The sequence below is a fragment of the Sus scrofa genome, chromosome 8, assembly GCF_054392235.1.
Source record: "Sus scrofa isolate SSC_HxYL_T2T_F1_AM1 chromosome 8, Sscrofa_HxYL_maternal_Yorkshire_Landrace_v2.0, whole genome shotgun sequence".
Taxonomy (NCBI): Eukaryota; Metazoa; Chordata; class Mammalia; order Artiodactyla; family Suidae; genus Sus; species Sus scrofa.
The window spans coordinates 122,014,892-122,030,943 of NC_139390.1; the positions used below are offsets into that span (position 1 = coordinate 122,014,892).

At 33.9% G+C, this 16,052-nt stretch overlaps 1 protein-coding gene across 6 annotated transcripts in view; it reads left to right on the forward strand.

Moving 5' to 3' along the window:
- TBCK (TBC1 domain containing kinase) overlaps window positions 1-16,052 on the forward strand; it is a 223,947-nt gene that overhangs the window by 54,673 nt on the left and 153,222 nt on the right. For 5 of the 6 annotated variants that reach the window (XR_014813250.1, XM_021101698.2, XM_084973265.1 and 2 more), the window contains exons 4-6: window positions 3,279-3,393; window positions 6,518-6,591; window positions 11,973-12,114. Coding sequence is in view for 4 of the 6 variants with exons in the window: in XM_021101698.2 (XP_020957357.1) it covers window positions 3,279-3,393; window positions 6,518-6,591; window positions 11,973-12,114 (331 nt within the window). In the remaining 2 variants the exon portion in view is untranslated. Of the gene's footprint in view, window positions 1-3,278; window positions 3,394-6,517; window positions 6,592-11,972; window positions 12,115-15,209; window positions 15,446-16,052 lie in introns of those variants that run through there. The other variant, XM_084973266.1, reaches the window with a different exon arrangement.

Consider the following 16,052-nt stretch of genomic DNA (forward strand, 5'->3'; position numbering starts at 1 on the left):
TCAGAACTGGTTTCATGAATAATTCACTTTAAAAGTTTGATTTTAATTTCAAGAGAGACATCTTGTATTGAAATAGTGTGCAGCTGAGGTCCTCTAGTGTTACAGCTGAATATGGCATCATCTTTTAAGATTTTGCGCAATGTGTGTATATGAGAGAGAAAGAGAAACAAAGACACGGGCAGAAACAGACAGAGATGCAGAGAGAAGAATAAGGACAAGAGAGATCACTAGTTTAAGGCTGACACAGAGCAACTGACCTTAGAAAACTGGTATTCCCACTGTGGCACAGTGGGTTAAGAATCAGATTGAAACTGTTCAGGTCACTGTGGAGGTGCAGGTTCAATCCTGTCCCAGCACAGTGGGTTGAAAGATCTAGCATTGCTACAGCTGCAGCTCAGATTCAATCTATGGCCTGGGAACTCCCATATGCCACAGGTGTGGCCATAAAAAATTAAAATAAAAAAAATAAATAACCTTCAGAAAACTAGGTTCTTATATTTTGTTAATCAATCCCAAGGAAAGTATTTCTTTGTTTTTAAGAAGGAGGGGGTTGCATTCTTTCATGTGCACATATTTATCAATGTAATTGTAGTTATTTTGAAATTTGGAGTCTTTTCCTTTAAAAATTGGCTTTTTTTTGCAGATATTGAGTTCTCTATTAATTTTTGTTTTTATTTTACACATTTCTTATTTGCTTAGTACTGGCTGTTGTGGCACAGAAGTAAGTTTAGTTCTAACTGAAAGATACAGTAGTGGGAGGAAATAGTCAAATATATAACAAATCAGCTTTTCCTTGTTATTGTTTTTGTGTTAATAAAACATGTGAGTTTTCAGATGAAAAGGGCATACCTAGTGCTTATAAGCACAAATTCTCAGCTGCCCACACCCTAGACATATTGGGCTAAAACTTTATAAGTCTAAGGCTAAAGTATAAAAGAATCCTGAAAGCCCCAGAGAGGAGTAACATGGTATCTACAAAAAAATTAGAATCAGGCTGATATTAGACTTCTTGCCATTAATAAAGAATATTCAAAGACAATGGAGAAATTCTAAGTTTAAAGACAGTAATAAGACATTTTAAGACATGCCATGCTTTAAAATATTTACTTATGCCACTCTTATGAAAAATTTTCTCCTGGATGTATTCTAGCTAAATAACAAAAATACACATAAAGAGTAATATGAGGTGTAAAAATGATGACTGATGATAATCTTCATGAATAGAGTTGTATTATAAAAATATAGTATCCATTAAGTCCTGATTAATTTGACATTTTCTCTTGAGAGCTAGAGTTTAAATGGCTTATGTTTTTATTTCCTCTTCTGCTTAGTTCTACAGTGAACTTTTACTAAACGTTGTATAGCAATGTAGCAATCACTTCCCATTTTTCTCAGAGTAAAAAGCCAAAGGCCTAAATGGCCATGGAAGGTCTGGCTCCTTGCTGCCTCTCTGACCTTATCTCCTACCAGCCTTACCCTTTGCTCACTCTACTACATTACACAGTAGCTTCAGGACTTGTTTACTGTGCTCTCTGCCTGAATCACACATTTCCCAGGGAGATGCATGTCTTTTTCCCTTCTTTTAAATTTCTGCACATATGTCACTTCAGTGAGACCTTCCTTCCTTGATCATACCATGTATATAATAGCAACCCACCTTCTCTCTTCTCTTTCCTACTCTTCCTCCTTAGTACTTAATCACTCTATGTCATATTATATATTTACATTTTGTTTAGCCTATAAGAAAGGCTAAGTGAAGTTTCTTTTATCTCCCTTATAACATTTGATAATATAAAATAATATAAGTAGTAAACATCAGGAGTTGGAAAAGGAAAATGGGGACATGTTAATTATATAATCTTGCATAGTGAAGAGTTCATTAATATAAAAGTCTAACCACCAAAAGAATTAAAAGCAGAAACTGCTAAAGGTGGTTACTTCTGGAAAGCCAGACTAGGATGAGAAGAGAGAGGAATTTTAACTTTTCATCCTTTCTTCTTGTGGTGTTAATTTAGAGGAGGGAATCATACTACAATTACTCTTTTTTAAAATTATATTTAGCCTATTCTTTAATGTTAGGTTTATTGAGATTAATTTACATACCTTAAAATTTACCCTTTTAGTGTACAGCTCAATCACTTTGATCCACTCTGTTCTATAGCTATCATTAAAATTAAGAATAGAACAATTCCACCAGGTAAAATTTTCACACTCCTTTGTAGTCAACCCATTCCCTCCACCCAATCCCAGGGAAATCAGTGATTTTTTTAACTTAAATCTTTTGTTTAATGTAGATTCCTTGCAGCTTGAATATAATCAAATCTTAATTGGTGAGTTTGGAGCATTTACGTTTAATGTAATGGCTGGTACATCTGAAGTAAATCTCTTCTAATTGTTCCATTTTTCTTTGTTTTTCTTTTATCCTGCCTGCTTTTAGGTTGACTAATTTTTAATAATCTCACTGTATCTCTACTATTAGCTTGTTATTTATACCTTTTCAAAAAGCTGATTTAGTAGTTACCCCCAGATATTAATTTCAAAAAAGATCTAATTTAAAATATTTTTTAAAATAGTAAGAAATGAGATGTATACCCAAATGTTAATTTGGTGGTTTAGCAGGGTGTGTTTGAATTAGTCTCCCTACTTTTTTGAATATTCTCCCTATCTTTCTATATGAATGATATTTTATTTCAAAAAAAAAAAAAGCGGAATGAGAGGAAGAGAGAAAGAGAAAGAAACTCAGCATCCCTGTGGATGATGACTTATGACAGAATAGGAAGAAAGCAATGTTGAATAAATCATAAATTACTGGAGGTTGTGCATTGATATGGAAAGTAAGCTCATATCTATCTACTGTAAAATACGTTGTAGCTATTTTTTTAGGGACTGAGGTATTTTGTCTTGAACAAGATAAGTGGTTTTCACTGACTTGGTTCTGCCATGTATCTGGAGCTGTCTTGATAATTTGGCAAAGCCCAACATGCAGAAGGTCATTTGCACACCACCAAAATTAAACTCCCATCCTGGAAAAACAGACCCTGCTTTAGGAAGCTGTAGGTTCTTTGTCAGATCAATTCTGTGGCAATCAGAAAGTCAAAAATATGTATAAGTAGATATTTTAGAAAATGAATAGAACCTACTTTCCCTGAAAAGAGGAGAAAAAATAAAAACATAGCTCTTTGAATTTCATCACCAAAACTCATTTTTATTTCTTAAAACAGATTCTATATGTGTTTTGTAATTAATCTATTGATCTGTGAATTTTCTTTTCTTTGCAGCTATCCAAAAGTTTTGTGCATAGCGTTTGAGGTACTTCAGGGCTTGCAGTATATGAACAAGCATGGTATAGTACACCGGGCACTGTCTCCTCATAATATCCTTTTGGATCGAAAGGTAATCATCAAATAATACATTAAGTATTTGTTCTTTAGTTCAGCTTAGAAGGTACTGAAATTAGGCGCATTCAGTTGGTCAGAGGGACTGTAGAATTAGAATATGTCTTAAGAGTATTTATATTGAAAAGACTATATGAATGTATTATTCTTGAGGTTCTTTTTTTAAAAAAGCCAAGTATATCTAAATTATATAAATCCAGGTGTCCTAGACATGCATTGTTTTTTCCCCAGACTCATATTCTAATGTCATGTTTTATTTTTCCTTTAACTCATTTTCTAAAATATATGCATTCTAACTTCCCAATCCACCCTTCTTCTAAATTTTCTTTCATCTTGAGAAAGATTCTATATTTACATGAAATATTTTTCTCATAGCACAACTGAATTGTCTTCTCTACTTTATTCTTCTTTCCCACTTTCTCTTTTTATTTTATTCCTCACTTATTTTCTTTATATACCAGTTGTTTATACCTAGCTTCTTTTTTAAATTGCTTCTCTGCATTGAAATCTTATGAGGGATTAATAAGAAGCCAGTAACCCCCTCTAAGAGCATTATGGGTAGTAAGGTGTTTGTTTCAGGAATAATCATAATTTCATTATTTTTCATAAACATATAAAATAGTTTTGAGGAAATGAGGGGGGATTATTTTCTGTATTAGTAGGATTATTCTTTTTCTCTGATTTTCTTCCAGGCCTTTAGTACATACCCTACGTTATTAAAGATAAAATGGTGCTTATTAATTTCATACTTATGAGAGAAGAGTACCTAACCAATCTGAATTGTTTTAAAATATTAACGTTTTATAATTCTGAGAAATAGAATTCTTGAGAAAAAGAAAACAAACCAATTTTGTTATTTTTATTTTTTCTATGTAGTGATTTTTATTTTTTCCATTGTAGCTGGTTTACAGTGTTCTGTCAGTTTTCTACTGTACAGCAAGGTGACCCAGTCACATATACATGTATACATTCTTTTTTCTCTCATTATCATGCTCCATCATATAGATATAGTTCCCAGTGCTGTACAGCAGGATCTCATTGCTTATCCATTCCAAAGGCAATAATTTGCATCTATTAACTCCAATTCCCAATCCTTCCCGCTCCCTCCCCCTCCCCCTTGGCAACCACAAGTCTGTTCTCTATGTTTATGATTTTATTTTCAGTGGGAAGTTTCATTTGTGCCATAATTAGATTCCAGATATAAGCGATATCATATGGTGTTTGTCTTTCTGTTTCTGAATTTCTTCACTCAGTGTGAGAGTCTGTAGTTCCATCCATATTGCTGCAAATGTCATTATTCTGTTCTTTTTGATGCCTGAGTAGTATTCCATTGTGTCTGTATACCATATCTTCTTAATCCAATCATCTATTGATAGACATTAGGTTGTTTCCATGTCTTGATTATTGTGAATGGTGCTGCAATGATCATGCTGGTGCATGTGTCTTTTTCAAGGAAAGTTTTGTCCAGATAGATGCCCAAGAGTGGGATTGCTGGGTCATATGGTAGTTTGTTAGTATAGTTTCCTAAGGTACCTCCATACTGTTCTCCATAGTGGTTGTACCAATTTAGATTCCCACCAACAGTCAGGAGGCTTCCCTTTTCTCTACACCCTCTCCAGCATTTGTTATTTGTGGACTTATTAATGATGGCCATTCTGACTGGTGTGAGGTGGTAGCTCAGCTCATAGTAGTTTTGATTTGCATTTCTCTAATAACCAGTGATGTTGAGCATTTTTTCATGTGCTTGTAGCCATTTGTATATCTTCTTTGGAGAAATGTCTATTCAGGTCTTTTATCTATTGGGTTGTTGGCTTTTTTGCTGTTGAGTTGTATAAGTTGTTTGTATATTTTAGAGATTGAGCCCTTGTCAGTTGCATCATTTGAAACTATTTTCTCCCCTTCTGTAAGTTGTCTTTTTGGGTTTTTTTATGGTTTCCTTTGCTGTGCAAAAGCTTGTCAGTTTGATTAGGTCCCACTGGTTTATTTATTAGCTTTAATTTCTGTTGCCTTGGGAGGCTGACCTGAGAAAACATTTGTAAGATTGATATCAGAAAATATTTTGCCCATGTTCTCTTCTAGGAGTTTGGTGGTGTCTTGTCTTAACATTTAAGTCTTTCAGCCATTTTGAGTTTATTTTGGTGCATGGTGTGAGGGTGTGTTCCGGTTTCATTGATTTGCATGCAGCTGTCCAGGTTTCCCAGCAATACTTGCTGAAAAGACTGTCTCTTTCCCATTTTATACTCTTGACTCCTTTGTCGAAGATTAATTGACCGTAGGTGTCTGGGTTTGTTTCTGTGTTCTCTATTCTGTTCCATTTGTCTTTACGTCTGTTTTGGTACTGGCACCACACTGTCTTGATTACTATGGCTTTGCAGTATTGCCTGAAGTCTAGGAGAGTTATGCCTCCAGCTTGGTTTTTGTTCTTCAGGATTGTTTTGGCAATTTTGGTTCTTTTGTGGTTCCATATGAATTTTTGGATGGTTTGTCCTAGTTCTGTGAAAAGCAAACCAGGTTTAAAATCAATTTAATTTTTTGTCTTAAAGATCTAAAAGAGGAAAAACTTGAGACATAAAATTTGTGTTTGCCTTTTAATAACCTCACTTTTATCATAGTCATGGTTATTCTCAAAAAATATAAAAATTGTTGGAAATAAAGCAAATTTACTAGTATCTTAATCATTTGTGAACTGATCTTTTCAAGTTCAAAAGTTCCTTGTCAAGTTTAAATTGTAACATTATGGATGGACTTGCAATTTCCTGAAAAAAATTTCTTTTGTGAAAATTACAAAATATTCTAAATAAGGGTTCAAGGCAGCTAAAGACATTTTTGCTTTCTAAAGAAGCCCAGAAAATATAAACAGCAAAAATTTTTAAATGTTATTTGTCAGTTTGATATATATATTACATATATGTGTGTCTGTATGACACTTGTATATATATATTTATGTTAGTAATGAATACAAAGCAGACTTCAAACATTGACATAATTTTTAATAAAAAATTTATTTCTAATGTGTCTGACTCTATGATTGTGTCCTTACTTATAAAACGTATAATCATAATTTTCATTACCATTAATATTAAGATATTTTATAGTGATTTTTTCTTCCTTTATTAATTTAGGGACATGTTAAATTGGCTAAATTTGGACTTTATCACATGACAGCTTATGGTGATGATGTAGATTTTCCAATTGGGTAAGAATATGTTGTTTGTTTTTTCTGAGTTCTGTCTAAACTTCTAATATTTGTTAAAGTATGTATTTTATTAATATATTGTCATATTACTTTTTGACATAAAACTACCTTTTTGAAATTAAACGTCTTAATTTTGCAAGTCAACAATGAGTTTTTCCGAACATACAAAAGTTCCCTGATGTTGATCTTTAATTGAATTGGTATAGAGACTAATGGGTTATTGACCTTCCTCACTTTACAGTGCTTACTAAAATTAACTTTATTTCATTCTGAATTAGGTAAATTTTAGGCAAGAAGGCTGAAAAAATTCTCACTTAATGATAATGTGTGTTCCTCAGAAGACTTTGAAATAGCACAATCGTATTACCTACTCATATTTCTAAATATTTTTTGTTTGTTTTGTCTGTTTTTTCCTAGGATCACACCCACGGCATATTGAAGTTCTCAGGCTAGTGGTCCAAACAGAGCTTCAGCTGCCAGCCTACCCCACAGCCACAGCAACACCAGATCTGAGCCACATCTGTGGCCTATGCCACAGCTCATGGCAATGCCTGATCCATAGCCCACTGAGTGGGGCCAGGAATCGAACCCACATCCTCATGGATACTAGTTGGGTTTGTTCCTGCTGAGCCACACAGAGAACTCCTAATGTCTCCAAGTTTTAATTCCCTGTTCTCTGATATGTAATTGTACATTAAGCCTCAAGTTGATTCACTATAGATATCAGAGATAATTGGTTAGATTCTATACCTGAAAATCTATGTTTAAGTCTGGAGAAGTTTATTTGATCACTTCTGATATGAAATCCTAAATTTAGGTTGACTTCCAAAAATGGAATGAAAGTTTGTTTCATCCTGTACTCAATGGGATACTTTTGATGTAGATATTTGTATTATATTGTATGGTTGTCTTTTATAGAATTGTTTTGTAAGTGTTTAATTTTCATATTATTTTAGGAGTTACAACATAGTAAAAAGAATTCTTATACAGCCTTCACTAGGATTCCCTAAATGTTAACATTTCATTTATTTTATCTTTATTCTGTCTTACACATATATGTGTATGTGTGTATAATATAACTTTTTTTCTGAATTATTTAAGAGTTATCAATGTAGATAGTGGCCTTTTAGACCTAAATACTTCAGTTTGTATTTCCTAAAGTGAAGAATTTTCTTATATAACCACCAAATTATTATCAAAACCAGGAAATTAAAATTGATATAATACTATTACCTAGAGACCTTAGAATATCTTTTAACTACCATGTGATTGTTTTTAGTAATATCTATTTGGGTTCTTCTCTTTGGTTTCTCTAAAGTCAGTTCTGTCACTCCATTATTGGGAGTTGTGATTTGGAGTCCAATATTTTTTGTTTTGTTATGGAGTGTGTTTCTGCAGAAGAACATTGCTTAAAAACTTAATTAGATATTTAAAATCTCATTTATAAATTACCTTTTATCTTTATAAGTTAGATGATAGGTTTCTTACTTAAAATTTTCATTAGTTTGGCCCTAGCTAATAATCTTAAAATACTTAGTTACTGCTGCATTTATTAAGTAATATTTATCAAAAACCTTTTCTTCTGGCTTCTGGATATACAAAATGGTAAGACAGGTACCCATCATCAAAAACCTCGTTATTTAATGAGAAATTTTTGTGTTTTGATGGCCTCCTTTTTAATGTGCATAAATTCATAATCTTATAATTTTGCCTACCAGAACTTGTGGTTTTAGGCAACAAACAATTATTTTCACAAGCATGGAAACAATATTTTGTCAAAATCACCTATGCTGTATTTGTTTTAAAAAACCTTTTGAATATAATAAAAATAAGTTCTTAGCAATGCTTCAGTGTCTTCGTTACATGTGGTAATTGCCTTTTGAAATATATTTTAGGCAACTGTGGTAAATGTACCTCTTTATTTTGTCTAAATGTACATGAGAGAGAACTCCAAAAACAATACAAACAAAAATTACTTGAACTTTTTCCTTTTATTTAAAGGTGTTTTAGGTTTTAGCGATGAATAGAAGAAAGGAAGTGATTTTTCTTAAAGCACATTAAGCATTTTGAAGAGTTACATATAAGTTTAAAATGCTTGGGTAGAATTGGTCTCATGTGCCATTTGGTTTGGCTTACTTTGAAGTCTTAGACCCAAAAGGTCTAATCAGAGAGTATCAAAGAACAAAATGTGAAACATTAGCCAGGAAAAATAAAGCGATCAAACAGCTAAGGCATGAAAGAAAATATTTACACCAGAAGAAGCTTGCAGTTGATTCAAAAGACAAATATTAAGGAACAACAAAGTAAAATGTTAACATCTGTTTCAAAATATTGTAAAGAGTTAGAAATTGGGCATTTATTTCAGTTGGCCAGTAGCTTAATACCTTGTTAAAACATCACAGATGATGAAAGCTGCTTGTATTTATCTCACCAGTCATACTCACAGCAGAGTTCTAGTAATTTTCTTTGAGTGTTAAAATGCTATGCTAAGGAGACACTTCTTGAAAGGAGATAATCTGTATTACAGAACATTCCTAAGGTTTATTATTTTTAACTAATTAATAAGTCCTTGATTAAAAGGGGAATTAGATTAGAGCAAATGTCACCTCTATACTTCTAAAGATCACCAGTCAGAAGTTTTAGGTATAACAATTTACCTACAGTATTGCTTGACTTTTCACTATCCATGCTATTATTTAAGGCTTAGATGTCCTGGAAATCAGGATCAAAAAAATGAACAGTTTACCTTCTGTATGTGTCATGCTGGTGATCATAAAAATAAAACATTTCATTTGTGTCATAGTTTTCATTTTTATAAAGCTTCTTTATGTGTTACTAATGTTTTTAACAGTTTTGAAAGGTAGGTGTTATTACTCTGATTAAGAAACCCTACTCATGGAGCTGCCTTCCGACTCAGTGGTTAATGAATCTGACTAGGAACCATGAGGTTTGGGGTCCGATCCCTGGCCTTGCTCAGAGGTTTAAGGATCTGGTGTTGCCATGAGCTGTGGTGTAGGTCGCAGATGCGGCCGGATCCCGCGTTGCTGTGACTCTGGCGTAGGCTGGTGGCTACAGCTCCGATTAGACCCTTAGCCTGGGAACCTCCATATGCCATGGGAACGGCCCAAGAAATGGCAAAAAAAACCCCAAAAAACAAAAAGAAATGCTAATCATATAAAGAATATGTGATTGGACTAAAATTAGAACACAGGTATTATCATATCAAGTTCATTGCTTTTCTACTGGACTTCACTTGTCTCCAGAGATTTCACATATTCATTCAGAAGAGCAGTATGATCACCTCAGGATAAAATGATGTCATAGTACAAACTTGTGTGTATAAAAAGGTACCTCAGCCTCTCCAGTTATCAAGGAAATAAAATTAAAACTACAGTGGTGTATAGGTCCTGGTACCACATGGCCAAACCTTAGAAAGTTTGTCACTGCTGTCCAATAACTGTTGAAGAAGTAAGCAGTAAGATCTGTCGTATGCTGCTGGTGGGAGTGTAAATTTGTACAACCCCCTTTGAAAAACATTTGGTATCATATTATAAAGTTGGAAGTACACGTGTCTTATGGCCTAGGAATTTAATCCTAGGTTTTTACCCTTGGGGAAACTTTTGCAGATGTACACTGCACACAGTATTTTTGATAACATTGTTTATAATATTAAAAAATAGGAAATAAATGCCCATTGACATTAGAATGAATAAATTATGATGTATTCGTAAAATAGAAGTAAAAATGAATGACAAAGCTACATGCAGCATATGAATGGCTCAAATAATGTTGATTAAAAAAGCAAATCACAAAAGAATACTTTCAGCATAATTCCAATAATATAAAATTCAGGAATATGCTTGACTTAAACAATATGTCTTTTATAAACATGGTAAAGCTGTAAAGGAAATGGAAGGGAATTATAAACATAAAATTCCAATTTTCTGTTCCTTTTGGGGGATACCAGGGAGATATAGTTAGGGAGAAGCAGAGAGGGATCTTTAGTGATAATTTGATATTATTTATTTAAACTGCTTGGTAGGTACATGGGTATTCTTTTAAGCTTTATTCCTTATACCTTATGTTATATGACTATTAGGCATATTTAATAGTCTGTCTTTTGTATTTACTGAAACAGTTTTCAAAAAATTTATCTTGGTGAAGGTATGGAGGATAGGCAGTCTTATATATTGCTTATGAGAATATAAATTGCTATAACCTGAAAGGGCAATTTGGAAATATATACCAAAATTTAAAATGCCTCTATGTTATGACTTTGTAGTGCCACATTTAGGAATTTGTCTTTCATCTCTGCATACACTTATGGGGAATGAAATACTTATAGTACATCCACATCACATTGCTTGTAACAGCAAAAGAATGGAACTTCCAAAATATCCTTCAGAGTTGCATCAAGTAAATTAAGTGCATCAATACAACGAAATTATTGGCAGTTTTCAAAATGAGTGAGGCAAATGTATATGTACTTTTTTTGAATAATCTCTAAAATGTATTTTAAGTGAAAAGGAAAGGATACAAAATAGTGTGTATAGTGTGCTTCCCTATGGGGCAATGATGATGGGTGGTCAAATTTATTTACTTATTCGGAGTTCCTGTTGGGGCTCAGCAGGTTAAGAACCTAGCATGGTGTCTGTGAGGAGGTGAGTTCTGTCCCTGGCTTTGGTCAGTGGGTTAAGAATCCAGCATTACCCCAAGCTTCAGATAGGTAGCAGATGTGGCTCGGATCTGGCATTGCTGTGGCTTTGGCATAGGCAGGCAGCTGCAGCTCCAATTCGACCCCTAACCTGGGAACTTCCATATGCCATAGGTGTGGCTATAAAAAGAAAAAAAAGTTAATAAAAATAAAAAATAAAAATAAATTTTAAAATGTATTTACACATAAATATATATATGGGTGACTGGAGTACAGAGATAGGAGAGAGTCTTACCTTTCAATTTATAGATTTTTACATTCCTACTATATAAAAGAACATATACTATTTTCAAAGATAAAATGCGCTTTAAATAAGAGTTAAGAATAAAGAGGAGATAGGCAGTAAGGAGAAAGGAGAGACATCAGGAAATCTGGAATGCTACAAGAAGGCAATGTCTTAAAAGAGAAAACAAAGAAAAGAACTAATGTTGCAGATAGATGTGATAGTTTTTAAATTATTTTAGAGTCATATATTTTCTCTTGATTCCTAGACATAAATATTTGTGTTGTTATGATTAATTTAGAATTTTTCCTAGCAAATGTTAATTTAATCACTTTTGCTTTTATATAGATCATACTATACTGATAGTAAAAATGTGTCACTGCATACTTCTTTCACCCTTTATATCTCATAGTTATTATTTCTTTTAAAAATATATCATTGTAGGTATCCATCATACTTGGCACCTGAGGTAATTGCACAAGGAATTTTCAAAACCAGTGATCATGTGCCAAGTGAAAAACCATTGCCTTCTGGCCCCAAATCAGATGTCTGGTCTCTTGGAATCATTTTATTTGAGCTTTGTGTGGTAGGTATAAAGAAATTTTAAATGAATAAAAATAAATTGGGTATCCGTTAGAAAAATATTTTTGGATAGGAAAGCTATTTAGTGATAGTATGCTTTTGCTTCGCAAATTGACTAGATATGAGCAAAAAGCCTTAAATTTCAGTTTGACTTTTTAAAAATCCTGCTTGAGGAGTTCCCGTGGTGGTGCAGTGGTTAACGAATCCCACTAGGAGCCATGAGGTTGCGGGTTCGATCCCTGCCCTTGCTCAGTGGGTTAACGATCCGGTGTTGCTGTGAGCTGTGGTGTAGGTCGCAGACGCGGCTGGGATCCCGCGTTGCTGTGGCTCTGGCGTAGGCCGGCGGCTACAGCTCCGATTGGACCCCTAGCCTGGGAACCTCCATATGCCACAGGAGCAGCCCAAGAAATGGCAAAAAGACAAAAAAAAAAAAAAAAAAAAAAAAAAAAAATCCTGCTTGACTATTTATATATTATTTTGCTATCTAGAAATATTAGCACTTTTATTAAATATTAAAAATGTACACAGGAGTTCCCATTGTGGTGTAGCGGGTTAAGAATCCAGAATTTTCTCTGCAGTAATTAAGTCACTGCTGAGGCGCATGTTTGATCCCTGGCCTGGGGGAGTCGGTTAAGGACCTGGTGTTGCCACACCTGTGGCATAGGTCTCAGCTGTGGCTGGATTTGATCCCTGGCCTAGGAATTTCCATATGCTGTGGGTTTTACCAAAAAAAATGTTTACACTGTACTAAAGTGTGAAAAATTATACTTTGGTATATTCATGCTCTCTCTCCTTACCATTTTATTCTTTCTTCCTTAAACACCTTCTCTGTTATGTCCCTTATAAAACTCATGTTGTAATTGAGTTGACCTTTTATGAGGCCTTCCCCCAATATCCTCTGTATCTATTAGGGTAATAAAGACTGTTCAGCTATTAAAAGCAAAGGAATTAAAAATGCAGTAGCTTAAAGAACGAATGTTTTTCTCCCTTATATAACAGTCCACTGAAAGTTGGGGTGGGCTCTGTTCTACATCATGCAGAAACCTAGGCTATCAGGGATGACCCCACCATTCTCACCATCTGGTTTCCAAAGGTAGTCTCTTTATCCTCTTTTTTTAGCCGTAAGGAAGGGAGAGGAGTGAATTCATGGCAATTGTCTTTAAGAAGATGCTGTAAAAAGTTGCAGATATCAACTCTGTAGTTTTCATTAGTTACAGTTTACTCATGTGGCCACGTATAAGTGCAAGAGAAACTAAGAAATGTCTAGATAGCAAGAAAGAAGATGAAGATGGATTTGGAGGAACAGCAGATATTTTGTGGATTCTACCTCCAAATACCTGCCAGTTAGTCCTCATCTTCTTTGCTCTCCTTTTACAGCATTTGTCACATTTGTCTGCCTTACTTGAGCACTGAGGTCTTTAGAGGCAAGAATTTTTATTATTCTATCTATTCTGTTTTTCAAGGGATTTTTAAAGTATTTTGAAAGTATTAACTCATTGATCTTTACCGTATCTAAGAATTCAGATAACATTATTTTGTTTATTTTATGTATTTTAAGAATTAATAGTGGAGGTAGTAAAGCGTAATAGTTAGGAGACTAGCTTTTGTAGTCAGAGAGAACTGTGTTTGAAATCTAATGCGGTGAAAAATAGCTGTGAGGTTTAAGGTAACTAAACTAACTCTTAAGGCTTTGATTCCACTTCCATAAATAATATTAGTATCTCTATTGTGAAGCTGTTGGAAAAATTAAGTGAAATACGTATATATATATAAAAGTACTTAGTACAGGATGTTGCATTGCGAAGGGTGCATAAATGTTAGCTTTTATTATTAATACTTAAATAGTCATAATAACATGGTACCTTACACATTGGCACTGCTTTCTTAAGAGAAAATGCCAGGTTTTCTGATCCTTTGCCTAGACCATCTAATTTTTCATTGCTATGAAATAACAGTAAATCTCATTTTTGTTTAAAATCATAGCCTAAGTGAAGAATTTTATTGGAGTGTGAAGTATATAGCTTTTCCTTTTTATTATCATCACATTTATTTAAATTCTTTTTTTTTTTTTTTTGCCTTTTTTTTTAAGGGCTGCTCTCACAGCATGTGGAGTTTCCCAGGCTAGGGGTCCAATTGAAGCTACAGCTGGCAGCCTATGCCACAGCCGCAGCAATGCCAGATCTGAGCCGCATCTGCAACCTACACCACAGCTGACAGCAATGCCAGATCCTTAACCCACTGAGCTAGGCCAGGGATCGAACCCACAACCTCATTGTTCCTAGTCAGATTCCTTTCTGCTGCACCACAACAGGAACTCCACCTATATTTAAATTCTTTATTACTGATCTGGGTATGTCTTATATGAGTAATTCAATTCAACAAATGTTTATGAGTATTTACTATATGTATAGCAATGCAACAGGGATAAAATGTGATTAAGATGTATTTTCAAAAGTTCAGAATTTAATGCCGTTCCATAAATGTTGAAGATAAACACAGAGAGCTATGTGAGTTCCAAGAAAGGAAATACTAATTCCATTATAGGAGCTTCATGAGCTTTTAAGTGGTACTCCAAGTTCAGACAGTCCAGTTTTAGAATGGCTTAAATCTTTCTCTACCTCATCAAACCCTTATTTGATACAAAATATCAAGGTATAAATTAATAAAACACCAACAATTAATGAAGGGAACTTTTGATACATCAGACATTCTAAGGAAATAGTTGAAACGTTATAGCATTTTGATGGAAAACTCTTGCCATATTACCAGAAAGTCAATACAGCTGCTCTGCCACCCCAAAGTTTCCATAGTCCAAAAAATGTATAGGAGGATTCTCTTAAAAGATGAGTACATATTGAAGAAGCACCAAACATCTAAAGTGGACCCCTACTATAAAAAAGAAACAATGTATAGAATTTATATTCAATTTACAATAAAAAAGGATTTTTAAATAAACATATTGTTCTTTAAGAGATAAAGGAAACAATTCAATCCATGAAATAATTATAGAAACTCAGAACCAAAAATATTTACTGAAAAAAAAAAAGGACCAATACAGGAGTTTTATTTTTTGTTTTTTGTTTTTTTTTTGCTTTTTAGGGCTGCACCAGTGGCAAATGGAGGTTCGGTTCCCAGGCTAGGGGTCTAATTGAAGCTACAGCTGCCTGCCTATGCCACAGCCACAGCAACACTAGATCTAAGCCATGTCTGCAACCTACACTGCTGCTCAAGGTAACGCCAGATCCTTAACCCACTGAGCAAGGCCAGAGATCAAACCCGCAACCTCATGGTTCCTAGTCAGATTCGTTTCACTGCGCCATGACGGGAACTCCCATGTAAGTATTGAAATAAAGAAATATGTAAGTATTGAAATAAAGAAATAGAAGGATCGTAGGAAACTGGACCTACTGAACACTGAGTAATCCTCCCAGAATATGACACAAAGAGATACAGAAATTGAAAATAGAAATTTTAAAAGACAGGGAAGATAGATTCAGATGTTCTAATATCTATCTTACAGTGGTATCAGAAGTAGAGATTAAAGTTCTTAGTTTGAAAAAACCTACTAATTACCTCGCAAGGCAAAAGAAAAAAAAATGATAACATGCAAACAACAACAAAATATACCTGGAAATCTTATACTAAACTTTTAGAGATGACCAATGATGAAGTCAAGGGTAACATTTATTGAGCACTGTGTAAGAGCCAGGTACTTTTCTAATCTCTTTACATCTATTACCTTAATCAATACGCTCACCAATCTTATAAAGCTTATCTAATTACTATTTTTATAGATTAGGAAATTGAGGTACAAAGAGATTAAACAACCTACCCTACTTACATAGTAATAAGTAGTTAAGCAGATTTGTATCCATCAATCTGTATCCAAAGCTTTATGTACCTTTTACCAAGATGCTAAGCTGCCTTTGCTAAACTCCAATG